We start from the raw sequence: 27,667 nt of genomic DNA, 5'->3' as shown, positions 1-27,667 counted from the left end.
GGTAACATCACACCTTATGGTCTGGGACACTGGATCCCAACGCAGGGTTGTGACTGCCAAAAGGGGTCACTAAAGCTTTATGAGGGGTCATAAGCCGTTCTTGATTTATATATGGTGGAAAAAGGCTCAAGGAATACTGATGTAATATATATATATATATATATATATATATATATATATATATATATATATATATATATATATATATATATATATATATATACACACATATATGTGTGTGTGTGTGTGTATGAAAAGAAGAAGAAAATCTTAAGAAAATCTAAAATAATAAAATCATAATATAATGGGAGTAATGTTGAGATGTAATGAGAATTTAGTCATACTATAATAAAATGGTAGTTTATCTGAATAAAGTTGTAATTTAAAGAAAAAGTTATAATATTATGTGATTAAACTTTACAAGAAAAAAAGAACAAATGAAGGCCAGAAAGTCAGGTAACATGGTATAAATAGTGACAAAGTATAACTGAGTTCCAGCATCCATACTACCTATATACATGTAGTATGCCAGAAAAAGATAGTAGTATACATAGTATGGCAGATTAGATGCAGTATGCCAAAAATAACGGGATGTTCTACAACATCCGCTTGGCTTTTGCAGTATGCAAGCCAGCATGCTTTTCAGGCTAGCAGTCCCATCGACTGAACTGCAAGCAGATGACAGCTTGACAGCTGATTATCAGCTGACTGACAGCTGACAGGAGCCACAGTGATGGATGACAGTGTATTCAAGTGACTGATGACCAGCTGAGTAGTAATGGGATTGTATTGTACAGTATATTAAAATAGAGAAACAAAATAATCCTAGAGATTACCAAGGGCAGCCATAGTGCCTACTTAAAGTAAAAAGAATTAGTATGTGATTCAGAACGCCTAAGAGTCCATAAACCTTACACGGGACCTGAACTCCAGCTTCTGCCCTGAAAGTCTTGTGGATAAACTATTCATCCACCCACCTCTGCCATGGTCAAGGACCTTGTCGCATTTGACGACAAACACAATTTCCTGCATTCTGATGAATTTCTATCTACAAATGTGTGCATTTTTTCCATCAGTTTAAGGTGCAAATGTCTTTAATTTTATCAAAATAAAAGTGCACTCTTACTGTTATTATTGTGGAGGACAACAGCACATGTTCTAAATATTGAGGGAGAGGTATCCCCAGCTTCTGATATCTACGCCTATGTTTAGTTGTTATGCATTAATCATGATACGAAATATCTGTAAACTGTCACTTTTTCCAGAGTTGTTAGTTACTCAATGATAGAAAAGGGGTCCCTAAAGAAAAAAGGGTGGGAACCACTGGTCTGAGAGAAGCGTATAGCAGGCAGAGAGAGAAGCTATAATGAAAAAAGTGACAATTTCAAAAAAAAGTAAGGGCAACATTCCACATTGCTAATGCCCTGATCATTTTCCATAAAGGCAGTGGAGAGATTTGGAGAAAACAGAGAGATGCAGAAAGACTGCAACAGAGGGAGAGAGGGATGGAAAGAGTGGAAAAAGTAGTGAGAAAAGGTGATATGACAAGAAAAAGGAAGCAAGATTAGATGGATAGATATACATGGATGGAGATAAAAAAGAAAAACGAGGTAAGGGAAGGGTAAGTGGTGCGTGGCTCAACACGCTGGAAAGCCATCACCAACCAGACTTTGGCCAGTGGCACTCCAGGGAAAAGAGAGGAAGAGCAGAGGAGGAGAGGAGGAGAAAAGAGCATGTGGAAAGGTAAAGAAGAGGACAGTGAGGGGACACAGGCAGATGTCCAAGCAGCCATACCTGCAGATTCAATTCTGTTTTTTCTTTCTTCCACTCTCTCTTCTGTTCGTCTTTCCTCTGCTCCTCAAACCCCTCTTGTCCGCCTCATCTTCAAACCCTGTCTCTCTTGTCTGCTCTGATCTTGGTGCCCCAAAAGAGAAGAAAGACAGCAAGAGACAGAGAGAGAGACAGAGAGAGAGAGAGGGAGTGTGTGAGAGAGGAAAAGAGACAGAGAGACAGCCAAAAGTAAAATTAGGAATTAGGCTGATGTGAGCCACAGGTGTAGTCACTGTGGAACTTCCACTTATGCTCGCTGCGCTGCTTCTTTAGTGAGGGAATTTATTTCAAAATTATCGCTCCCCGAGCTGCCTAAATGAGCCACCATTTGAATAGTTTTACAGTGGAAACTTTTATAATGTTTAGTGGTTGGAACTTGGGAGGATTTTAGAGGACAAAAGGCTCAAAGTACCACCAACATATGAATGAAATTTACTCCCAGATATACAAACAATTTATTGGTCATCTTGAGTTATTTTCCAGCATTGGGACATTTTTTAGATTATTAGAAATAACCAATACCACTAAGGTTCCAGCATGTTTTTTTGTAATGCCATAAATTGTGTCAATAGCCAATATTTTCTACCTTTTATACATAATTTGTCATGAATTGTCAATGCTGGTTAAATAACATAGTTTCATTATATAATGTTATGTCACATAAATATACATTTATATTTCAGTTTACACATTAATAACACACAGCTTTCGATGAATACATATTTGTCTTTCATAGGCTCTGTGTGTTTTTTGATCATGTGCCAGAAGTTCCTCAGACTCTGACTGAAGAGCCACGGAGTCTTTGAACAATACAGTAAAAAGTCTTATAAATGTTGTTGAAAGGTTCGTCATGGTCTTGATAAGCATGTGGAAGCCCTTTAAAAGTACTGTGGAACTTTTCAGAAGTGATTCAAACATATTTGAAAACACTCTAAAAAGTGTAAAGTTCTTGTAATGCAATATAAAAAGTAAGAAAAAAAAAGAAATGTTGGTTAAGTTCCTTGAAAAGTCCTGCAAGTGCTATAGAGGTCCATCAAAAGCCTGAAATGTGTCAAGTCTGAGAAGTCTTCAAGTTGCAGTAACGGTGAGATCACTGAAAGCGTTGTCAGAGTGACGAGCATTTCATCGGTGAAGTTTGTGTCCTCGTTAACTTCTGATGGCCGTCTTCCTGTCTCTGTCCTTGTTCTGCAAAAGAAAGAAACATCTCACATTATCAAGGATTTCAACACTGAAATGAGTCCAAAGGAACAGTGCAGTTTCTTTCAGCATAAGGACTAGAAATGGAGAAACAGCTATTCGTCCACCCATCTGCTTATCAAGGCCGAGTCGCAGGCCGAGCAAGATATTCCATACTTCCACAACCCCGGCAATGTTTTCAAGCTCCTCCTGGGGAATCCTGAGGCATTCCCAGGCAAAATCAGATATTTAACTGTGTTCAAGGTCTGCCCCGGGGCCTCCTACCAATTGGACGTGCCTGGAACACCTCTATAGGAAGCCGCATCTTGATCAGATGCCCGAACCACCTTACTGTCTCAAGCTTATTTACCTCTCACACACGACTTAGAGAAAAAATCTGGCACACTAACTTGCAAAAATAACTATTTCATTGCTTTTTTTTAACCTAATAAAACATTGCATTAAAATAAGTACAGGAGTTTTTTTCCAAGTTGTGCTCTGTTTGCCCCTGTCCTACGCACCTTACTGAAAATAGATATAAATAGACCCACAGATACCTGAACTCCTTCACTTGGGGGAGTAACTCACTTCCGAACTACTAGCAACACATTTTTTCACATGCTAATAATAAGTCATTCCATGATTGGTACGTCTGTGTTATTGAGTGACTCTGGTGTTTTATAGTGTTATTTACAGAAGTCACAGAACAAACAAACTGATTGAAGCAGTGGCAGACCAGCAACTTCTGTTTGGTAAAACTGCTTTTGTCAATGGAGTGAAGGTAAAAGGTATAGCATTGAAAATTTTCTAAATATAGCATACACTAAAAATGGATATTGATTTGTTGAGGTTTTACTTTTTTTAAGTAGCTAAACTACATTTTGCTGTTACCGCTGTTCACAGCTGTACATTGCTTAGCTTCCGTGGCCGTACTCTCTAAACTCCTCTCCAAACTGCTGCGTGCCGACTACCATCACACTGACTATGGATAAGAACCTCATACAACCCCTCTTAAAAAAATCTGAACTATCTCTTCAACATGAGTCACATTGCAGTGTTTGATGTCTTTATAGTGTCATGAAATGGCAATCCAGGAAAAACGAGTGCATATTGTGTAAATAGATACTGTTTTACTGCAATCACTGGCACAGTGTTGTACTGTATGTACTTTATCAGGGCTGATAGAGTAAATGAACCCTGACTATGTGCAGCAAACTCACACAAACACATTCTGTGCAGCAGCATACATGCTGTACATTAATTGTGGTGGTAGCTGATTTTACTACAGCCTGAGGAGTGACATCATGAGCTGATGCATGACAGCCCTGCACCATGATATGCTTCTCATTTATCTGTGGTATCAGAACAGAGAAGCCTTGATTTCCTGGCTGGTGAGGAGACTTTCTCTATCTGGCCAGGAAAATAACATCACATTTTCCCTCCTCCACCTAACCTCTGCTCTGCTCACTTCTCAGGCCATCTTACGCTCACTTTTCAAACTACAGTCAAGGGATTTTATCAAACACACCGTTGAGTGATATGCAACACACGTCATCCCCGTCTTACTAATTACTTTTCAGGACTGATGTTTGATTAACTCATGGTTGGAAAATGATCTTGGGCTATTCTATCTAGGGTCAACTTTCATGGACAAATAAGTGAAAAAAAAAACTTTATTTTTGCAAGTGAAAACTGAATTTCATTTTGTGGTAAAAGAGCAAAAAAAAGTTCTGGGAGAAAATTTCCACTGGAGTGTGGATCAGCTTTTCTGCACTCCTGTCCTCTCCTGACTTTTCTTTCCTCTTCTCATATCGTCTCAACTAACCCCTCTCGGCCGCCCCCTCTCGCCTTTCTCTCATCAGCCGAACACCTGTTACACATTTCCTCTCAGACTGTGCACAAGGTGTAGGTGTTTGGAAAAGTCCGTTTGACTGACATCAACAAAGGTGGGTAGGTGTTTGGAAAGGTATCAGGCAGTAATGAGAGCGTGAGATCATAAGATTTGGACAGGAATCGGTCCTCCCACTGATTGAGGTGAATGTGAGGAGACACAGGAACTATTATTGTTAATTCTTCCTCCAGCTGGAGCAGAGGGCCATTATTATTAGACTGCCATCATTTAGACATTAACGATTGATTCTTTAATGCTAATAGCAGGTATACATCTTTTAAATATGTTTATAACCAGCTACTAGTTTTACATATTTCATTTCTTGTTCCATTTTGCTGTTTTTTTTTCTGGGGATATTTTCTGGGTGCAAAATGTAGATGATGTAGCCCTCAGCTGATAAATGTCTAGCAAAGTTACAGTGGCAGACATATCTCTGAAACAATAAACCTCAAAAGTTGAATGTTGGGTCATTGGAGTTTCATCATTTTGAACCAGCGATAAATAATTATACATCAAAGAAAAGAAAAAAAACATATTAACACTGCAGCTGACTCAATGTAACACAATTTTTTGCAGCCATAACACTTGTTACTTGTTAGGTTTTGTTTAAACGTTTTATTTTTTCTTAACATTTTTGCTTGTTTTTTTTTTTTTTTTTGCTTGCAGCAACTGAAGCAGTACTATGAATAGTTTTATAGCAATGTTTACATTCACATAGTACATGATTTCAGTTAGAGAAAGCTGGCGTTGTTGATAACAAAGTCTAAAGTGACTTAAGGCACAATAAAAAAACATGTTTACTTTATCAACATTTAACCAAATCGACAATCTTTTCCTGACCTTAATGAACGTGCATCGTTGCCTGAACTTTACCACACATGATACATGACAACAAAACGAATAAGTAGTAAATTAATGTCATTTCTGGGGGACAGGACTGCTTATGGCATACCGAAATTATGCCGCCGTGCTATAAGGGAAGTGATGAAGAAACAATGGTCACTAACTGACAGCTTATACAATCTTTCACAGAGAGGAAAAAAAGTTACATTTTGGCTGTTTTCGTCTCTGTGAGTTTTGAATTTGTTTCACACGCAGCTTGGAAAACGTTTGGTCTCACTGTGGCTTTGCTGTTTTTGTGCTTTCTACTAACAAAAACTATAAAACCAACAGCTGGATGAGACAAGTGTAGCCTCGCTCTCTGGTGTTTGCTGGAAGGCGCTGTGGAAAATTGCAGGTATTCATCAGTGGAAATTAAAGTTGAGGCAGGTTAGAAAACGTGCGTACGTGAAATCTTACTCAAAAGCTGTGCATGACAATTGGGTGATTCACCAAATTACATCAAATTACTGTGGAATCAGCAGGAGTCAGCTCACTGTGAACGCTCAGCAATACTTTTTGAAGCCCAGCTGTAGCTTGCGAAGGCGGTTCAGCTGGAGTCTGACTGGTTTAGTCAAAACAGGAGGAGGGGGGCTTTGAGGCTGGCCTGGTAGTCAAAACAGTCTCCTGAAGACTAATAAGAGCGTGGTCGGATGACATCTCTGCTCTCTCTTTCTCCAAACACCCACACACACAGACACACAGACACACACACACACACACACACACACACGCGCACACAGGCATACCACTGTCATCCCAGGGGAGTGATTTGTCCGACACTAATCTGATTACCTGATGATGTTTACTTTAGATACAATATGATGATATTAACACACTGGAACAATATTGTTGTTTTAGCAAGGAGAAAGGAGCCTGTTTTAACTTCAACATGAAGATCATAAACACTGTCTTCACGGCATCTTATCAGCTTAAGTTCAAACTTTAATTATGTTTTTCCGAAACCCTATCCAGACTGTTCCTTTACCTATAACTGCACATTTTCCATGCACGCTCTCTCTTTTCTTTTTCCTGTGTTAAGCCATTCTGTCAAATACAAACATCTAATTTAGTTTCTGGCTGCATGAGGAGAGGGATGACTGGTTGGAAAAAATAATTCCACTTGGGTACTGGCCCGACAATCGTATAAGGAGATTGGTATTCAACCATGAAATGAAAACTGGTAATATCCCTTTAGTTTATCGAGTGAAAGTATGTGAATATGAGTCAGTTCCCTCAAGTCTCTACAAGAAGCTGTAATTAAACGATCAGCGATTACAGGATCATAGACGTGCATTAAAATGGTGCAATAAATAGCACATCAGACTTTTAAATTAAGCTAACTAACACACCATATAAGCCTCAGTCTGCCATTATGTGGCTTGGATGCATCAGACATGTACTTTGTGCTCGCTGTGGTTTGCTAATAAGCATCCTGATAGCTTCTGAAAAACACTTGATTTATCTTAGATCGCCTAATCAGATGTAATTCGCACCAGCCGGCCACACATGCTTTTAATTGTTCCCACATTTTAATAATCTGTTATAATGGCTCCAGAACAAGCCCGACTTCATTTTCACCAGTCTCGGATGACTTCATCCTGCTACATTACGCATCAACCAGCACTTTATCATCGCTGCTACGATGAGCATCCTACAGCAGCCAATATGTCATTAGCTTCAGTAGATATTGTTTTAAGAAACTGCACAATTTAAACCACCAATTTCTGCTTTTATTTTTGTTTTAAATTTATCTTAGATTTGCTCTGTGTCTGGCTCAGATTACTGTAGTTTTGCTTTAATTTGCTCTGTGAGCAACCCTTTCCCTGCAGACCAAATGACAACAGAATGATAGTTTTACTAATAGATTTTGTTAGTTATCTGACACGACTTCTTCTGTTGGTGTTAAATTAGGGTTTAACTGCTTCCATCTGTGCTGAAAATATACAGAGAGGTCCATGCATGACGGCACACAGACACACACCGAACGTGGGCTAGAATACATTTGAAAATTGCCTGCAGTATATTAGCTACCACCGATGCACCTCATTAGCATAGCCTGAGAAGCAAACAGGCAAAGCTCTCGCTCATGAGGCGCAAAACATTAACTCCAAGTCAACACCAGCATTATCAGCAAATGAGGGTAATTTACTTTTCATCTCTGACCTCGAAACGTCTACTTCATGCACACAAGTGACGTAATGCTTTTTTCCAGTGAAAACAGACTAATAACCAAATGACTGTAAAAACCGCAGTCATTAGTTCACTCCTGCACATGTCCTATTCATGCATTTAAGCTCTCTTAAGGTGCACGGTTCATTTGATGTCTATAAAGAAGCAAAGTGTAGTTTCGGCGCAGTCGAAAACCAACTGTCTAAACTGGAGGATAAATAGCTAAGTTGATTATCCCGCTGAGTCGTTGGCTATTTCTCTGCCTCTCTTTCTCCTTCGCCATCTCTGTTTCCACAACTTCCTGCACACCATTAGTTAAGAAAGTGTTGAAAGCACAGTCACGATCCAGCCCTCTTTAAGTGAGTAATCATATGAGTTTTTTTTGGGGTGTCTAGAAAGAAGCAATGAACTGCCGTCTGGCTGAAAAGAAACTGAGGAGGTCGAATGAAATGCTTTTGATAAAAGTCTCAGAGTGTGGTGTGCTGTACGCTCCAGCGTCAGTGTTTCTACGGTCGTGCACGTGTGTGTATATGTGTCATGTGTGGGTGTGTGTGTAGGCAGCGAGGGCGTTTCACAGAGCGCGGTTTCCAGGCTTCTTTAACATCACCATCAAAGCCCAACGTCAATGTGTTTCTAATAGCAGCAGCTGAATTAAACACTGGCTGTACAGGCCTCAGCAGAGGATAAATCATTTACAGAACAATTAGCTCATTTGTTGCTCCGCTCTGCACTGCCAATGACTTCCAGACACAGAGAGCCAGCCAGTGCGTGTGTGTGTAGATATATGTGTGTACTGTATATGTACATGGATGTAAAAATCTTTCTGTCACTCACATCCCTCTCAAAGAAACAGTGTCATATAGACAGACTCACTGCTTACCTCTCTCAGCCACTCTCACACATACATACACACACACTTTTACTCTCTCTCTCTCTCTCTCACACACACACACACACACACACACACACACACACACACACACACACACACACACACACGCACAAATACAAGTACAGATAAGTCAGTTTACAATTGCACAGTGCAGTTTTAGTGCCACTGTCTCTTCATACGCCCTGCTTTCCAGCCACCCACAAAAATCATCACATATAAAAGTTTTACTGCAGCCCAGATGTAAATTAGAACTGTTCGTGATATTAGGAGCTGTATTCATCATTTGTTATGTTTGCCATTTCGCTAAATTTACACATTTCTTTTTAATTTTTAAAGAAATTCCAAATAAATAAGATTCCTTCAAGCTGGAATTAAATCGGGGCTGTGCCTTAAAATGCTTGTAAACTCCACTAAGTGTAACCATCTCAAAGGAACAATGGTCTATTTACAGCAACCACACAATAAGTATCATAGTAGTTTTATTTTTGCCAGATTTTTATTTTGTTTCCAAATGTATAAAGTCTCCTTTAATCTGTCAAACGAGCTTCTTTAAATTTTTAAATATTGGAAAATGTTTGAACTTGTCATATCCAGCTTGGAAGGAAAAAGTTCAGCATGATTGCTGTTACTGGCAGATTAATCGACATTTCTGTTTACATTTGTCGAAGAATTGAATTGACCCTCTCACTGTTTCAAGCCAAAAGAAATAAGCTACAGTTGCAGAGGAAGCTGTAAAACTGCCTCAAGCGTCACAGCCTAAAGACAACAAAGTAGAAAGATTAACTGGTTTAAAAAGTTTTCTGTTTTTGTTTTGTATTAAAGAATGACTGAATAAACACCATCTCAATACTACTCAGTAGCATTAAACTGATACTTGTGTGCTGCCTTCACCTGTAACTCAAAAAAAACATGTATTTAAGTAGCGCTGCAGATGCTCAACTATGTTTCAGGAACATTAAATGTGACATCTAGCAGATATACTGCAGATATTAACACCACGATGATTAAAAAAGCTGTAATCGTGCAGGTTTCCTGCTGCAGGTTGAGTCCAGGCACCTGACAGTTGCACTGATCAGCAGAAGCAGAGAGGCCTAGCACAGGATATCTGCATCAATCAAGCAGACAGCGCTGGGAATTGAGCAGCCCTTTGCTCACCTCGATCCTCAATCCTCAGCCCTGTACATCTCATTTACAGATGGAGCCATCAAGAGCGTCCCCTAGTTTTTTGACAGCATTTATCAAAGACACCGGCAAATGAAGGCTGTGCTCCAGTTTGTCCGTACCAAACTGCTGGTGCTCCACACCAGAACAGGTTTCCTGAAAAATCTAAATTTGTCAATATATATGTGCACGCCAGAGGAAAAGCATGGCATCTGATTTAAAGATACGAAGTGGAAATGTCCCACAGTGTGTGGCTCTATACCTGACAACTTATATCTGGTGGTGATGCGGAGGAAAAGATGATCACTGCACTGAGCATCGCAGATATTCAAAGGGTCTCACTAAAAAAGAAAGCAACAATTTCTCGTGCTTTAAGCTCACACTGAGGTGATATTCACAAGTGTCCAAATGCAGCAGAACAATCTCAACTGTCTAAAAACCGTGTATCTCAAAATTTGGGAATCTTTATTATGGGTTGAAAATAAATCTTAAAATAAATAAATAAATGAACAATACAAAAACCTACATTAAAAAGCCACTAGATTTTTATTTTTAAAAAAAAAGCTAAAAAATGTCTGGTTACAACTAAGCTGCAACTAATGGTTATTTTTTCAAATTGATTAACCTGCTGATTATTTTCACAAATACTTGTTTAATGTATAAAATGTCAACAAAAAGTCAAAAATGCTCAGAATTTCCTACATCCTGACGTCTTCAAATTGCTTCTTTTATCCAACCTTAAGTCTTTTCATTTACGGTCATAAATGACAACGAAAAGCAGCAAATCTCACATTTAAGAAGCTGGAACCAGCAAATGTTTGACATATTTGTTAAGAAAATCTGTGAAATCTGATATCAGAATAGTTGGCAATTCATTTTCTTTTAACTGCAAATCTATTAACTAACTCATCGTTGCAGCTCCGGTCACAAAGCTGAACAGATAGATGACGTTATTATTAATTTTCACTCTTATTGTCACTACTGCGTTCTGTCAAATCTATGAAGAGTAAATTATATCTCGTTCACCTGAATAAAATGAAATCTCTCTGAATCACGTGCACAGTCACACAGATAATGACATCAGATTCGTGTTCCGTTGAGTGTGTAATCTGCGATAGTTCAGCCCTCTCAGTGCAGTAGTCATTACTAACAAGACTGTTTGTTTTGAAATAGTTATACTGTATACACACATAATAAGAGGAAATGAGCATATACTTTTCTCACTTTCACCCTCTCCCACATTGGAAATAAGCATAATTGAAGCAGCTGCTCTAAGCAGACCTGACAGCTGTGATGAACCTCAATGACCATAAAAACATACAAAGAGAGCACTCAGGACACAAAGTCTCATTTTACCTTCACAATCGTTTCCTCTCTGTAATCACCAGCACCGGCTCTGCCCTTTAGCCCACTTAAACACACTGTATGGCCACTTTTCCTGGGAAAATGAAATTCTCTCAGGTTCTGCCATTCACAGTTAACTGTTTATATGCCAGGCGAGCCTGTTATGCTTCTCCTTAAAGGATAAATCTGGTGATATTTTAGATTTGTCTTGATGTCCTATGAAAAGGTCTGACAAGACTAGAAGTGTGTGTGTGTGTGTGTGTGTGTGTGTGTGTGTGTGTGTGTGGTAAAAACCTGACACAAAGTAACTTCATCCTTTTCCAATTGTTGTCTACAAACTATAATAAACATCAATAAGCCGCACAGCTGCACTGGGTGGCATGTTCCTTCATTATTATAAACATAGGTGCTGTAGTTTATAGTGAGTAAATACCATACACACACCATCCTGCGGCCAACTAGGGCACCAAATGTGTATTAATCCACAGCTGGAAACAGTCCCCAACAATTCACACTTTACCCGTTTGAGCAACGTTTGCTAAAAACTGCAGAGACCGTCGTTTTAATGAGTTTACTGAGCCATTTTTTTAAACTAAAGGTGGAGCCGGTGACTCTGGAAAAATATTACTGGCATTTGAACTCAGTGCCAAAACAAATACACCCCTTCTGTCAGAAGCTCTGGCAATTGTCCGATGCTATTTGCATTTCATTACTATCATGCTGTATCTCTGTTCCTCGTGGACAAGGACGTGAAGGAGGGAGTAGTCGGCATAGCGTTTTATGATTCGGTTTAAGTCACTTATTTGTTTCCCATTCACAGAGACAGGGCTGTGTTTAAACGCTGGATTTTTTTTTGCACGCAGAGCGAACAGCTAGAGGACTGTGGGGATATATTCACTGAATTTGACAATTATATTAGCCATCCAAACTCATCAGGGAGGATTATTTTATGTCATATACGAAAGTTATACTGAATGGAAACATGAGACATCTTTTTATTTCAATTGCACAATCCAGGTCTAAGTTAAAAAATCAAAATCTTTCCCTAACTCATCGCCTTTCTCATTTGTGAGTGATATTGTCTTAGGGAAATAAATCAAAGGATAATCAAAAGATGTCGACTTTTACCTGGGTTCACCTGATCAGTGCTCTACATTAAAACAGTAAGAGTACGTTCAGCATACACAGAATAGTGAGTTGTTACTGAGCTAATGGGAAACAGCATAATGTGACTGACATCAAGTAATATAGTCTGTGTCAACGTGTCTACAGTTGAAGGTTTTGACTTGAGAAAGTTTCCAAATTGTTTTCTACCCAGCATGCATTTACAGGTCAGCCATGCATCTGCAGCAGTGAGTTGACAGCAGCAGATAGTATTACACAGCTCCTACTGACAGCTCTGACCTCCACCAGGCTGATCGATATGCAGAGAGCTGAGGGAGTGGCGGGGGGACGAGAAGAGCTTTGAGGAAAAAGTGAAACAAAACGAGACGGGAGAAAGAAATAAAAATGGAGAACTCAGAGAGGACAAACTGAGGCAAAAGGGGAAACGAGAGAGAAAGCAAGACTGATTTCAGACTAGTTATCTTGCAGCCGAGGGTGTCTGGGCTTGAGACGCTGAGGACGTCTAGGCTTTCACTCACAAAGGTTCAGAGGGGAGGCAGCAGGGAGGGGGAGACGCACACTGCTGAGACTCAGGTTATCCCCCAGCTGAAGGGTCTCTGGGTTTAGACACTGAGGAGGGTATTAGCTTTCACACACTGCTGGGGTAACGGGGGAGTCTGCCAGATGTCAGCTCCTTACCCATAAATCCTCCTAAATGGGCAGCGGCTAGGTTAGAGGGGGGAGAGTTGAGTGGACGTCACCTCTCTATCATCTCCTGCGCAGACTGATGGTGTTTGTTGAAGTCGGAGCGGCAGTCATGTACATTGATTACAGTCAGCTGATGGGAATTCTTCATTTGTTGTTATTTGTCATCTGACTGACGACTTTGTTATACTGAGAGTGTTCTTGATTATTTCTATTTCCTCTGTTGAATCAATCAAATGCGAGATGAACTTTGGACTGGATGAAGTTCCCCTTCTCTGTATCTCTATTGAAGTGTAGACAGAGGAGTGGAAGAAGTGAAAAAAACTGCTACAAAAGTCTGACATGCCATCTGCAGCAACGAATTGAAGAATCTGCAGCTTTTACCATTTTAGAAAAAATCATTTTATTTCTTTCTTTTTTTGTTAGTTTGTTTTGTGCCATCATCCTGAATTGAATTTATTCCTGAATTATTAAACTGTGTATAAACTTATGACCAAATACAATAAAGAGCTTTTGGGAAATGTTCTTAAAACATGCAGTATGCAAATGCACATATGACAGATTTTTTCTCTCATGAAATCCATATTCAGTGAGACAAAGTCATTGCCATGACCAGTCTTTGAATCTCTCGTCAGTTGTTTAGGAGTTATGATTAAAACCTCATCTTTAGGGTGACGTCAATACATTCTTGAAATTATACACATGGTTTTGGATGAATTTCATGGGTTCCTGGTCATAAATTTCACTTGCTGCATAAATACCCTTGTAAACTTTTAAATTCATATTTTTAAAAAAGAAAGAACAAAAACGCCACAGTTGTCGTTTTAACGCTACGGTCCAGCACGTTTTGTCAGTCACCATAATAAAAGACTGCATGCTGTCAGACCTCTTTTAGTTCCTATGAGACAAAAACAATAACTTCCATCGCTGACTGTAATGTCTCCTGAGGTTCAGAAAGCACCTTGAACTTTCAAGCCACCTGCTCGAGTAAAACTAACCCCCAACAGAACAATAACACACAGTCCTTCACCCCAAAAGTGGACTTTAAAGAGGTTCTGCTTTTAATGTCCCTCAGGGCCAATCAGGTTTATAGGCACAGTCACTGACCTCAGGTCAGCTTTAAACACCAAATTGACCCTAAAGCACTGTGCAGTTTCCCAAAAAGAAGCTTCATCCTACAGTATCATCAGCTTTCTCTTTGGTTAAATCTGGGCTTTTTTATTATCTTACTCTGGAAAAAGCATTATTAGTGCTCCATGTATTGCATTTTAAAAGTGACTAAAGAAATGCATTATTCTTACTTTTGTAGTGTTAATCAGTGTTTCTTAGGTCACTTAGAGATAGGCAAAAGCTGCAGCTATTTTCTTGAATATTTCAGAGTATTTATCACCATTTTTTAAAAAGTTGATAACACTGTTTTGTTTCGATATACTTTAGTTTTGTTTCATTTTGTTGTTTATTAATTTATAGTTTTTGTCTGCTCACCATTTTCCTCTGGTTGCTGAGGCAGAAAGTACAGATGTGCTTTGGCTGAGCTGACTGGTCGGATCCTCGGTTGGGGGAGGAGTTGACGTGGAAGAATGGTGGTGAGGGAGCGTGGCACGGCTGTCCGTCATGAAGCCCCTCGCCCAGGAGCAAGACGTTGCCCAGGTGACTGATGTAGCTGCTGGCCAAACGTAGCGTCTCAATCTTCGACAGCTTCCTAATCATCAAATCAGAAGGAGATTATTTGATAAAAATGATCATTATCAAAACACTGTTACACTGTTATATAGTATTTCAAAATAAGGTGCAACAGATGTTGGATATTTGAGAGGTCACTTCTTGGAAACTAACTCTATGACACATGTCTTATAGGAAATATCTACTCATAATTAAAAGCAGTGTTACCTCAATTAGATTACAGGCCTCTCCAAAAAATAACTCAATTGTGATTAAAGGCGCATGTTATCCAGAACTTCATCATCAGGGACTACTTATTTTGGTCTCCAGATAAAAAAAAAAAAAATGTCATGACACAGTGTGACTCATGTTGCTCTGTACCTGTCTGCAGGCTCGGTGGGGATGAGAGTGCGCAGCGCTGTGAATGCTGTGTTGACAGAATTGGTGCGATCTCTCTCCCGCGCGTTGGCTGCGGTCCTCTGGCGACCTTCCCCAGGGATGGAAGACCCTGGGGGGATGAGCCTCCCCATCATGGCTACATCTACCCCTCCGTTCCCTCCTGCCCCGCACAGCTTCCTCTTCCTGTTCACCTTGATGTGAAAGGCAGATGGCGACGAGGAGGACAGGCGGAAGTTGGAGGAGTTGGTGGTACGCTCCTCGGAGCCTGACCCCTCGCTTCCGTTCTCCTCCTCGTCTTCGGAGAGGAGGGCAATGTCGCCGTACAAGAAGCGGCCTGCTGGAGGCGCCGTGCGCAGCATGGCGAATGTCATCTTCACCGTAACAACGCTGCGTAAGCTGCTGGTCAATCCACGAGTGTCTTCCACTTGTTGAGGTTCAACTTTTGAAAGTTTATTATCAGAAGCTAATTATCTATCTAATTATCTAATTGTGTAGACACGCACCCCTTAAATTGTTACTTAACCTCCAACTTCTCTTCTTCTATGCAAACTCTGTTAAACCGAGTAAGTCAGATGTCGCCCTTATGATGCAGAGATAGTCCTTTGTCAGTGGTCCAGACCAACTTGACCACAGAGCTGCAGCGTTTTTCTCTCTCGGTTTATACAAAAACACTTCACATCCCAAAGGTCAATTCTTCTCTCTGTTAATCCTTTGTAAGAAAACCAAATTTAAAATGGCATGTTGGAGTCAAATGGTTGTTGATTCTGTCCTCTTTTGTCTTCTCTAAACCTTTGTCTTGATCCTTTGTTTTTATTTGTATGTTTCAATCCCAACAGCAAAATCTACTCCCAGCCTGTGGCAGCAGTTTGACTTGGTTGATCTCTCTCTCTCTCTCTCTCTCTCTCTCAGCCTCTCTCCACGTCCGTCTCTCTCCCTGCCTCTTTGCTCCACGTGTGCCTGCTGTTTGAGTGTTTCCGTCTGCCCCTGGTCTTATAGCCGGTGGGAGGGCCGGAGGACTCCTCCGCTCCTCCCCCTGAGCAGTGAGGGTCCCTCGGCTGCTGTCTAGAAGCAGGCCAGAGAGACCAGAGGCAAGAGGCAAACCATCAGCAGGAGTTTGTTTTGGCTGAATGCTAGTTTGTTTCAAGGGAAATCCACCCTAAAACAGGACTTGCATCACCCTCGTGTACTGGGTGGGTTTGGTGACCTTAGTGACCACAGAGGCTTCTGAAACATATATTCCTATCAATATGAATATAACATATTCAGTTTCTTGGATGGTGACTTAAAATGTGAAAGAAACAGATAAAATGTGAGCTGACAGGGGTAATAAAGCCACGATCTTGGACAGTGCTATCAAATATCAAATGTCTGAGACAAAAGCAGTGCAAAGACAGACCGGACTCTATGAACTCAAAGTTAATTAAATTTGTTGGAGGCCCATTCTTCACAAAACAAAGAACTTGATCAGATTATCTAATATGATTTGAGAATCTTCTGTGATCATTTTTATTGCAGGTTTTGACACAGATCAATTCTGCAGACAGAAAAGCAAACAGTCTCCTCTAATTTTCCTGTTTTTCCATGCTAGGTGATTTTTCTTTCTCTGGACTTTTCTGACACAATGTGAAAGTACATTGATGAAGAAGATTTTAACAGAAAGCACAAAACAAATTCTGAGCACTTCTCAGTCTACAACTGCAACGTGCAGTCCTGATCATGCACACTGTCAAAGTTCACTTTCAATTTTCTACAGTTTGCAGCTTTGGAGCACTTGAGATCGCAAGGGGTCACTTGCTAACCCTTTTTGACTAGCAAGCTACAACACCCACACCTGGATGTTAGGATTACCTTTTTCAGAGTTTAAGTTTGCAGAATCCAATTCATCCACTGTTGCCTGACTTATTCATTCCAGTATGACAGACTAGTGCCACACCTATTCTTAAAATGCTGACATCTTGAATGAAGCCACAGCCCATGATGATTTACTAGCATTATAAATAATGAATTATTTGACTCTTAAAACTGCTCGCTTAAAAATGATATCATATGCCAACTGCAGTTGATTTTAGTCACTTAGTGGCAGCACATTTTCACTTTTCAACTCCCGTTCAAATAAACTGGGTGACACTAAATTCCCAGAGCAGCTTTGACAGTTAGGAGTGTGAGAATCTCTACTGCTGGTAAAATGAGTTATATATTTCCTCTTGCATGCTCAAATCGTCCATCCCAATTCTGTCCTTCCTTGTGCACAAATCTAATTTGCTCTTACTCTCAAAAGCTGAACTGCAGACTGAGAAACACTCAAATTTGTTTTGTGCTGCTACAAATCTTTTGTCATCAATATACTTCAATATGTGAGCAGGCTGCCAGCAAGAGGTAAGATCAGGACTTGGGTTTGCACAAACGGATGTTTTGTTAAGCCACTTTCTTGACAGCAAGAAGCTGAGAAGCTTGAGTGGTGAAGTAAGAGTTTGCCTTTCTCCCTGTGTCTTCTTTTCTTTCCTCTGCCTCCCCATCTGTGCCGTGTTTGTCCCTGGACAGCAGGCTGGGAGGCGGGCGGCCACAGTGCTGGACGGCTCAGGCTGGGCTTGTGGTTAAAGCCAGGAACTAGGTTTATTCAGCCATAGATGAAGCCTTTTATCTGTACAAGCTGTGACACTGGAGGTTCTGTAGGGAGTTTGCTCTCAAGGGATTCAGACTTTTGGGTGGAGTGTTTTGGTGATGAAGGGGAGGCTCAGGGGTTTATAGTAGGGGAGCTGCTACTTTACTCACTTACACTCCCTTTGACAATCTGTCTTCCTCCAAAAGAGGAGAAAAAATGAGAACAGACAGCAAAGGGAGCAGACAGAGGGGGGAATAAAGACATGAGTGAGAGAAAACAAAGACAGAACAAAATGAAAGAGATCTATCTCGCTACAGATACAAATTAACCATGTGTATGAAGGGGCTCTAATAGTTTTGAAAATCAAGTCCTCCCTCAGATTTTACCAAAGCTTTTAAACAGCCTTGATCAAACTCTAATCTGCTTTTCCTTCTTCAAGTCTTTGGGGTTTTATTAGCCATGATCGTGCAACTTAACTCTTATTTCCAAGGAACTGGCTGACCTTTAAATTTTGTTTCCCGCTTCAACTGTGCGGTGGTTAAAGGTTGACAACCTATGTAAAACTCAACTATGAAGTCTATAATCCTCAGTAGTGCATTATTGAAAACTCTAAACCCAGCTGCCATTGCTGGTATGCCTCTTTTGTGTAGATTGGCAACCATAAGCCGCTGCTGAAAACTAATAGCACAATGAATAATCTGTCAGAGTTACACAATGTTAAAGTCAGCACTCATCACTCTCGCTCTCTTCTCCTCTTCTGTCCATATTTCTCTCTCCTTCCCTCGTCTGTGTATCTATCTCTACCCTTCAATCACAGTCGTGGTGTTTATGCTGTGGTATTGACTGTATGAAGTGAGGCCAGTGCTGGTTGCAGTGGTGGATTACAGTACATACAGGAAGTGCATGGAACAGTCAGGATGGAGGAACACTGAATTTGACCCATAATATGACAAGTAAAACCAGAAAGCATTAGGGGTTGGCGCCCAATGTCCCCCCTAAAGGTGCAATATAACGAGGCAGGGTTCCCCACTCATTCATGTATTTGTGGCTGCCTGCCATGATTAAACCATCTGCTACTACGTATAGATTTTATATTTTTGGAGCTGGACCATTCATTAGAAGCACTAATTAGAATACCATTCAGTTATTCACTGCACCACACTCTCTGAGCGCACAGCGTACTCTGGGAACAGATGGAGCAGCAGAGAGTCAGGTGCAGTGAAAGTGAAACATAAACGTTCATTGCACTAGGTCTAGAGGTTTGCTTTCACTCGCTTGCAGCAGAAACCCCTCCCACGCATTTAATCAAATAGTCTGTTTGTTTTGGAGAGGAAGAGACCTCTGCAGGTAATTTGGCTTCTGTTAAAAACCTCCTGAACAATGAACACAGAAGAAAATCTAACCTGGTTAAGTTTCAGCTGGTTGCAACCTGCAATCCTCACCGCTAGATGCCACTAAAGCCCCCTAAATCTTTTAGACTGATCCTTTAAGGTCTTGCAGTTGCTGTCTACTTTTTGCGCTGTCATGCTGGGCAAATTCACAAAAATTTCCTCACTGAGAAACTGTTGCAAAACTGGTATGGACCAAGAATGCAATGGAAACAAAAAGTCTTAAATTTTATAGTTAGTTTTATAGTTTTCCACTCTCCTCCAGCTCTCACTGGACACATCCGGTCACTGGATAGCAAATGTGTTTGAAAACAGTTGCCTGGCTGTCAACTCTGAACATCTGAGACGCAGACTGGATCTACATTACATCATGTCACTCATGAAAGAGCAGTGCCTTCATGCAGCCAGTGCCCTGGGTCCTCTGCATTGACCTAAACTGTAGATCAGATTCCCACACCTGCATGGATTTCACCTCAGTGAGTGACCCAGATTCAACAGCCGATATAATTGCCGTTAGAGTTATGTTAGTTTTGGAAACAACAGCCTCAATGACCGAAAAGATCAAAATCACCCAAAGAAAATAAACGTCTTTCGAGAGCCAATGCAATCCAACAGCTCATTGCTCTTGCAAAGGAGAAAATCATGACAACATGTGGTAAACAATGGAGTTTGGTTCTGATTCCCTTTTGGATCTGCTTCCCAATATAATAGTCCGAATACTCAAGTTGACGGCATGTCTTCAATTTGTTATTTTTTAAGTGAAAAAAATCAGTGCAGTTCTTGAAATTATTTTAAATCAATCTACATGGATTTTGAAAGTATTTCAGACTTTATTTTAATTTGTAGTAAAAAACTGTCAATTATTTATTCAATCATTTATAGTTTTATGGTAAGTATAGAGTTGATAAAACATATACTATAGACAATATTTTATATTATAATAATATTGTAATATAAAATATTGTCTCAGATTAGCAAAAATGGAAATAGCATGTAGATCCACCCATCCATCCATTATCTGTCACTGTAAAACAATTATCCTTAGAGAGTCAAGAGGAGGCTGGAGCTGATCCCAGCTGACATTTGGCATGAGAAAGTGTACACCCTCAACAGGTCACCAGTCAATCACCAAGATAACACGATAGAGACAGACAACCAGTCAAGCTCACATTCACATTTAGGGTTAATGCAGAGTCACCAGTTACCTAATTAACCTGACCTGCATGTCTCTGAACTCTTTGGACCCAGAGAAAACCCACACGGACACAGGAGGAACATGCAAACTCCACACAGCAGGGCCTGAGCCCATTACTGCATACATGCATATATATTTGTGATTGCCCACTGCACTCTGGAGGTGCATTTCCAAACCAGTTCCACTCACTGTGGTCCGTCATTACATGCATTAGCATGATCTTCCTCTGATTTGCATCTCCCAGGAGTTTGTGGCTGGTCTAACACAGTATCCATTTCTCTCTCAATTGTTGCCCTCAGGCCAGAAAACATTTGACTGGGTATAATGTAGACTTTAAATCTTTTCATAATCACACATGGCTGCATTTGCCAGAAGAATGTTGTATGAAAAAGGAAATAGCTACATTACAGCACAGTAATGGTGGCATTTACATAAAACTACATAAAGTGTGTTGACCTAAGTCCACAACACCGAGTCTAGATTTTACATAATCATGCTGAATGTGTCTCGAATAAAGAGCACTAGTTGTCAGTTACAGGTTATATGACAAATCATTATGAAGCGTGTTCTTAGAATTACATGAAATACATATTATGTTTACAATATCGCTCCAATTTAGACAGTGCATGCCACAATAGAGGAGCTATTGAGCTAACACAGACACAGGCTATAATTCTTCTTGCCATGGGCAGAATTATGCATTTGATGATGAGGAAGTCACTGACAGCTTCAACATTCAGCCCTTGATGAGGTGAATGCTGCAAAAAGTCTTCAGGTTGCATAAGAGAATAGATATACCATTAAACGTGTGTTTACAAATTAAATTACTAGTGAATGTTAGGGTTGCAGCTATATATCGGTTTTAAGGTACACTGTGATATTAAAGTTGATGGTTATTATACTGTGTACATTTGCTTAGCTATGATCTTGAAAAAACATGCAACTGGTCTGAGAAGTTCAACTTAATTTTAGTTATTTTTAAAAGACAGTCTTTTAACACATACTTCCATTAAATAAATGCTTTCAAGTTTCAGTTATAGTAATAAAACATTTGTTCAACCAAAACTAATCCTTCTGTTTTCAAGGGTCATTTTCAATGATAACAATATTTCTGTAATACAGTGAAACAGCGATATTTTGCAATACGGCTATCATACTGTTAAGATCTCACTCTGTTGCAACCGGAGTCACCAGCAAAATGCTGGTAAAATATGCAAGTGGCTGCTAGATTTGCTTCACTTACCAGCCAAAGAAACAATGATTATCAGTTGAGTGGCTGGTAAATTTTGGAGTTCACCTGCCATACTGACAGGTGGATAAAAAAGTTATTTCCAACATTGGTTTCAACACTAGTGAATAACCATTTATGTTATCATAATAGTTACTATGGAAAATCTAGGCCTATATCTAGATTTTTAATTAATGAATGTAGTCTCAAATCTATATTCATGCAATTAAATGTAACTTATCTATTTAAAATAAGAAAAAATATATAGTTACGGTTTTAGGAAAGTTGTATGTGTCAACACATGGTGGATGAAGTGGGGTTTTTGAATATGTTTATATACAGTAGCCTATCTTTTAAGCTTTTTGTTAAGAAGAAAAAGAGGAAGTGCACACACAGTTCGCCTGACGTTACACAAATGTCCATTATGGCCGTCCAAAAAAAAAAAAAAAAAAAAGATGCTCCTACCAAATTCAAAATGAAACCTGTCTTTTTAACAAGTTGCCAAGTGAACGACACTATTAGGGCTTCACTAGTGCGTTGGTGTTTGAATGTACAATGTCGGCGTGTTTTTGTTTGTTGTCTTACCTGGAGCACAGGTGGACGACAGGTTACACGATGCGCTCTGTGCAGGCTACGAGCCTCCGCCATGACAGCAGAAATAAACCTTACGGAAACTCCAAAGTTGACTTCTTCATGTTGTGTCTTCTTAGCTGGCTTGCTAACGGCGGCCGTCGCTCACTGTACACTTCGCTGGTTTTGTTCAGAGTTAAAGGTTGTGTAAACTGCGAAGATAATTGGCGATGTGGAGTCACCCGGCTAACGTTAAGCTAACTGTAGATTGATACCAGCTGCTGCTTCTTCGTCAAAGGTCTTGTCGAAAGGCCTGATGGGTAAAGTTATGTTGCGCTGTTTAAAGACAGAGCTCGACAGAGTGAGGAAAACTCATCAAATTTATTCTTGAATAGGCATTAATAAATAAATAAATGTTATCCGTTACAGTTACTGAGAAAAAAAATATACAAATAAATTACAGTAAAAATAAAAATACTGATGATTAGACTGGAGTCAAACCAGAATATATTCTTTTCAGTGTAAAGTTTATATATTGAATATAACGTTCACTTTATTGCCTTCTTTTGGCTTGAAAAGTAATCTAAAGGTAATTAAATGTAATGTGTTACATTGTATTAAAGTTAGGTAATTAAAGTAGTTACATTACTTATCACATTTTAACGGAGTAACTAGTAATCTGTAATTTGTAACACTTAACTGATTCATTGCAATAATCGGTGAAGTTGAGTAAAAGAACCGCAGTCTGTAATGAATAGGTTAATGAGTATTTTTTGCCACAGGGGGGCAGCTGAAATAAAGATTGTATAAAAGTGTTGGACTTAGCTACAGTGAAGCACCCATTAGTTTGTTAACTACTGTTTTGACACCACAAATTTGGCAATTTGGCCTACACCAATTAGTATTTTTATTTTATTTATTTTATTCTTTTTTTGCCGGAAGTGACCATATTTGGACAAAGGGGTGGGGCTAGGGAGGAGTGAGGGGTGGATTTGCCAGTTGCAGCCGAACAGCAGTGCAGGAATGAACCAAATAGCAAAGTTGTGGGCTAAACAGTGGGCTGAAACTCACTATAAAGCAATGTTTAGCTGAGGGGAGTAGAAAATTCAGATGATTATCTTTAGGTTAACCACAATGAGCAGCCTCTGTCATATCTTACATTTGTTTCATTTTATAATTGTCATGAAATATTGATTCTAACCATTTTAAAGTAAGTTGTCCAACACAGGTTAGACCAAAGACTAAATCAGTCCATGAAAACGTTAACGTTCAGCAACTCGTCTGTTGCTCCAGAGTCTGCTGTCATTTACCAGGTTTAAAATTACTCATTAGATTCTCAAGTCTTTCTATCTACTTTTTTTCTTTTTCACAATGCTAATCACACAGTTCATAAGATTAACACACAAATGTGAATTTTTAGATCGAGTGTCGTTCCCCTTTAAGGACACAGCAGCAGCAGCAGCAGCAGTGGCGGCAGCAGCACAGTAGTAGAGCACCATCTGATAGTCATTACCCCTCCCCTCTCGTCCCCCCTCCTTTCTCCTCCTCTTCTCCTCTCGCTTGATACTCCTCTCTCAGCTCAGACGTATTATTCATTAGTCTGATGAAAAACACCCACCAACTTAGCCGGGCCCAACCTCGCACACACACATACACACACACACACCAGTACACACACACATACACACTTAAACACACGCAATCCCAACCTAGCTGAACCGCTCTGGCGTGGGTCAGGGACCTGTCAAAACTCGGAAGCAGGTCTGGACCCGATACGGTACCACAGAGCAGGCGTCTGGAGGGGGAGAGGGACTCCAAGGACTTGAGCTATTTATCGTAGTCCTTGGACAGTCGTTTTTAGACCTTGCTGAGAGTGATAGAAGGAGGGGAAGAGCTTCTAGACTTGTTATGGTGCCACTGAGCAGACGTCTGGAGAGGGTCATTACCAAATGTAATTGTCTGAAAGAAGGACAGCAGGAAGAAGAGTAGGAAAAGGAAGAAAAGAAGGTGGAGGGAAAGGGAGACAGAGGCAGTGAGACAGAGGAAGAAAAGTGGGATGGAAAGGAAGGAAATGAAGGAGGGAGGGAAAGAAGACGAAGGGGAGAGAGTTGGCGGCGGCCTGCCAACGCTCCAGACTGCATGGTGTATTGCATGGGGAAAATGGTCGGAAGTGCTCGCCCCCCCAACTTGCACCCCCGCCAGCACCTCCACCACCACCACCACCAGCCCCAATTTCAGCCTCATTCAGCCTCAGCTCCAGCCACACTCTACTGTGTTTCCCAAGAGAGCCAGACTCTACAGCTGGCCCTATTAAACCGAGAGAGGCAGAGAGACAGAAAAAAGACGGAGAAGGAAAGAGAGGTCACACAACTGGAAGACATCAGTTGAAACCGTGCTCGCTCTCTTAGTTTTTTCCGTTCATATCCCGTTTTATGATAGAGTTTCTCACAAACACGTTCGTGGTGCACCGGGTTCAAACACATAGTAAAAAGCTATTGTTTGATTCGACATCCCTCAGAACGCTGTAAAACAATGAAACAAATGCTGGGAAATTAAAGGCTGTGTGACTTTTATCTCGTTTGTCTGAGTGTGTCTGAAGGCTGTCGTCATACATCTGAGCCCGGCTGCATGCGGGTGTCTCTTCTAGTTTGTTTGAATCTTGCAGTATTTGTGAACACACTGGGGCAATAAAATAACTTTGAAGGGTGGAAGTCTGTTTCCAATCCATTATCTGGTGTTCATTTGTGATTTGCTTCTTTTCTACTGCAGCTTGTCTGAGTTGCTGTTTAACCTTGAAGGGTTTTTTTTCCACAGATGCACTGTGCTTTAGAGTAATGCAATTACACGCATTCACACCTACAATGTTTCTACAAACAGCTGCTGGCCACTGATCTGCTCCACTGGGGCAGCTGAGGGTGTAGTGCAACACTCAAGGCCGTCTCACCTCCAGTGCATATCAGCAGAGTCCGGAAAGTGTTACAATCACTTTTTGTCTGGGAATTTGAATCGGCGGCACATTTACAGCAAACATAGACCTTATATGGTTGATCAGTCTTGTTTGGATGTGCTGGAGCAACTATGTGCCAAGCATTTTGTCACTTTGTGTCGTATATTTGAATGTAACAGTAGTCTGGAACGGCCTGGATCTGTTGCAAAAGTTTTAGAAAATCTTAGCCGTTGAATAGAATAAAATACTGCTGTCACATTTTCCTGTTATATGTAACATAAACATTCTTGCAGCTTATCTCTGCAGCCACTGTAGTGCCAGCATATATTTTTTAGAAGGTGCAAGCTAACTATGGTCGGGCTTTTCTCATATAGTGTAATTGTGAGCCAGGAGGCTGTGATCACATGTCTAGGGAATGGCCTGAGGTGGCACGAGAAACCCCTGAAATCTAGTTTGCCATCCGAGTTGCTATTAGCTAGCTGCCTAGTCAGTTTGAACTGTTTGAGGAATAAACTGAATTTACAGGTGCAATTCAGTCCTAAACCTGAGCGGCAGTAATGAGGCAGAGTAGTGTCTAGCTGCAAAAAAAAAAAAAGCCACAGAGGAGGAAGCAGATCTGTTTTGATTTGGAGCAGAGCTCACTTGTGTGGTGTCGTTGTGTTGGGTAAACAGGACTTTAACTATAAACAATGCAATGTAAGTAATTAAAGTAGGTATGGGTGGTAGAGACAAAAGTGGTTAATCAAAGTTATGCCGACACCTGTGCCCGCAGCAGCGCTCGTACTTCATGCTACCCCTACTAAGTAAAAAAAAATCTGGACATTCTGCTGGCTACTGGCTGTCCTCTGTCATATAAACGGAGCGTCACGGTCCATGTATAGGAAAGTTGGAGTGGTGAAACCAGGCCTCCAGGAAGTGTGTTGGGCTTTGAAGCCAATTTTTGTTGAGGCCAAACAGTGGAATTACAAATCCCAAGTCCGCCACATGATGCTATTGGGCCCAAAATTACTTTTTCCCATCAGTGGATAATTTTTTTAGCATTACAGCACCAGCAAATGACTTGTTTCACTATCAGGATTTTATCTGTTCGGTCTGATAATATTTGGACAATCCAGAAAAGCTGCGAGATGAAATCATTTTATCTATTACTTAGCTAGCTCAGTGGCTGACGTCTCTGGTGCACTTTTTCTACAGGGTCAGTAATGCAGAAGCAGTGCCAATCATCCGGGTAAATTAAACTATACTGCACAAATATGCTAAACTATAATTCAAAAATAGAACTTCCTTAGATATCAGGCCTAAATTTATGATCATTTTTAGTGTTGTAACTGTGAATTATGTTAATTATTTGCAAAGTGCACTCAAGCCAGACCCCTCTCCACACTCTGTTACCCTCAGCATTTTTATTCCAGCGGAGGTGAAAGGTCTGGTTCATGTCAGTGGATATATAAAAAGGAAAAAATCAAGACACCATTCACTTTTCTGCAACCAATCAGACCTGGAGCAGTGCTTAAACGTCTCCTCTCAAGACTATTAGGCCTTTGTTTCCTGTATGAATGTTGGACACAGAAAATAAAAATGGAGAGACTCTTCACAAAAGTGCAAGGATTGGCTTGAAGTTGACTGAGTCAGTCTGGAGGCGCTGTTCGTCACCTGTGAGATATCTTCTTTGTTACAGTATAAACAATTTTGAAAGCTCTCTGTAGCCTTGACGTGGGCCATATCCTCAAGGGAAACGGCAAATGGCTTAGTTACAACTAAATCAGTTCAGTACAGTTCATTCATTAAATTAAAAATATTACAAAATGTGAGCTGTGATTACTCAGCTCAAAAAACGCTTCCCCAATCAGAGCAGCCTCCTTTTTGCTCGTGCTGAGTTATTGACGACATAAAAGCTGCTCCCCAGACTCTGCCGTTAAAGACTACTGCCGGTAGCAGCTCTACCTCTCTGTAACAGACGAGTGGTGGAGCAGTGGTAGCAGACTAAAAGAAAAATCATCTGTGATGTCATCACCACTAATGAGGTGGCAGAGCACTTTGACCACCTGACTCGCTCACCAGCTCACCTCTCTTTCTCTCCCCTCTGTGTTTTTAACTTTCTCTTTAACTCTGCCACTTTCTCACTCACTTCTTCTTCTTCCCTCAATCTGCCACCATCCCTGCCTACCGTTCATGTGCTTTTTTTCCCTGGGCTATGTGTTTTCCCCTGACTGGTTATATGAGCTTAGCCAGGCTGTCCTGCTCTGTTGTACCCTGGCTGCTTGGCTGCAATCATTTCCAGCCACACAGTTTGAGCTTACTGAGACAAAACACAAAACTAAAAATAAAAGTTAGTTGAATGCAGTTCACTCTGGTAAGCCTGAGAAACAAATAATTTATGTTAAAAGGACTGACCATAAAACATCATCTAAAAGGTAACAATAAATAAAATTGTCCGCACTATGGTTTTCCAAACGTTTAAGGCTCTGGTTGGCTCCTCCACGTTCCATGGTGTAATGACTGGCTGCCTCAAATGCCAGGGA

At 40.5% G+C, this 27,667-nt stretch overlaps 1 protein-coding gene across 1 annotated transcript; it reads right to left on the bottom strand.

Annotated features, from left to right (window-relative positions):
* Window positions 1-2,272: 2,272 nt before the first annotated feature.
* LOC121946174 (basic helix-loop-helix transcription factor scleraxis-like) lies at window positions 2,273-16,157 on the bottom strand. The gene is made up of 3 exons (XM_042490642.1): window positions 15,198-16,157; window positions 14,640-14,856; window positions 2,273-3,015 (listed from the first exon to the last, which is right to left on the bottom strand). Exons 1-3 carry the CDS (start codon window positions 15,584-15,586, stop codon window positions 2,977-2,979), a joined length of 645 nt encoding a protein of 214 aa, XP_042346576.1. The 5' UTR covers window positions 15,587-16,157; the 3' UTR covers window positions 2,273-2,976.
* Window positions 16,158-27,667: the final 11,510 nt, after the last annotated feature.

Source organism: Plectropomus leopardus, chromosome 7 (genome assembly GCF_008729295.1).
Source record: "Plectropomus leopardus isolate mb chromosome 7, YSFRI_Pleo_2.0, whole genome shotgun sequence".
In the NCBI taxonomy this organism is placed as follows: Eukaryota; Metazoa; Chordata; class Actinopteri; order Perciformes; family Serranidae; genus Plectropomus; species Plectropomus leopardus.
The sequence above is the reverse complement of the archived record's forward strand: the minus strand, read 5'-3'. Positions and strand labels throughout refer to the sequence as shown.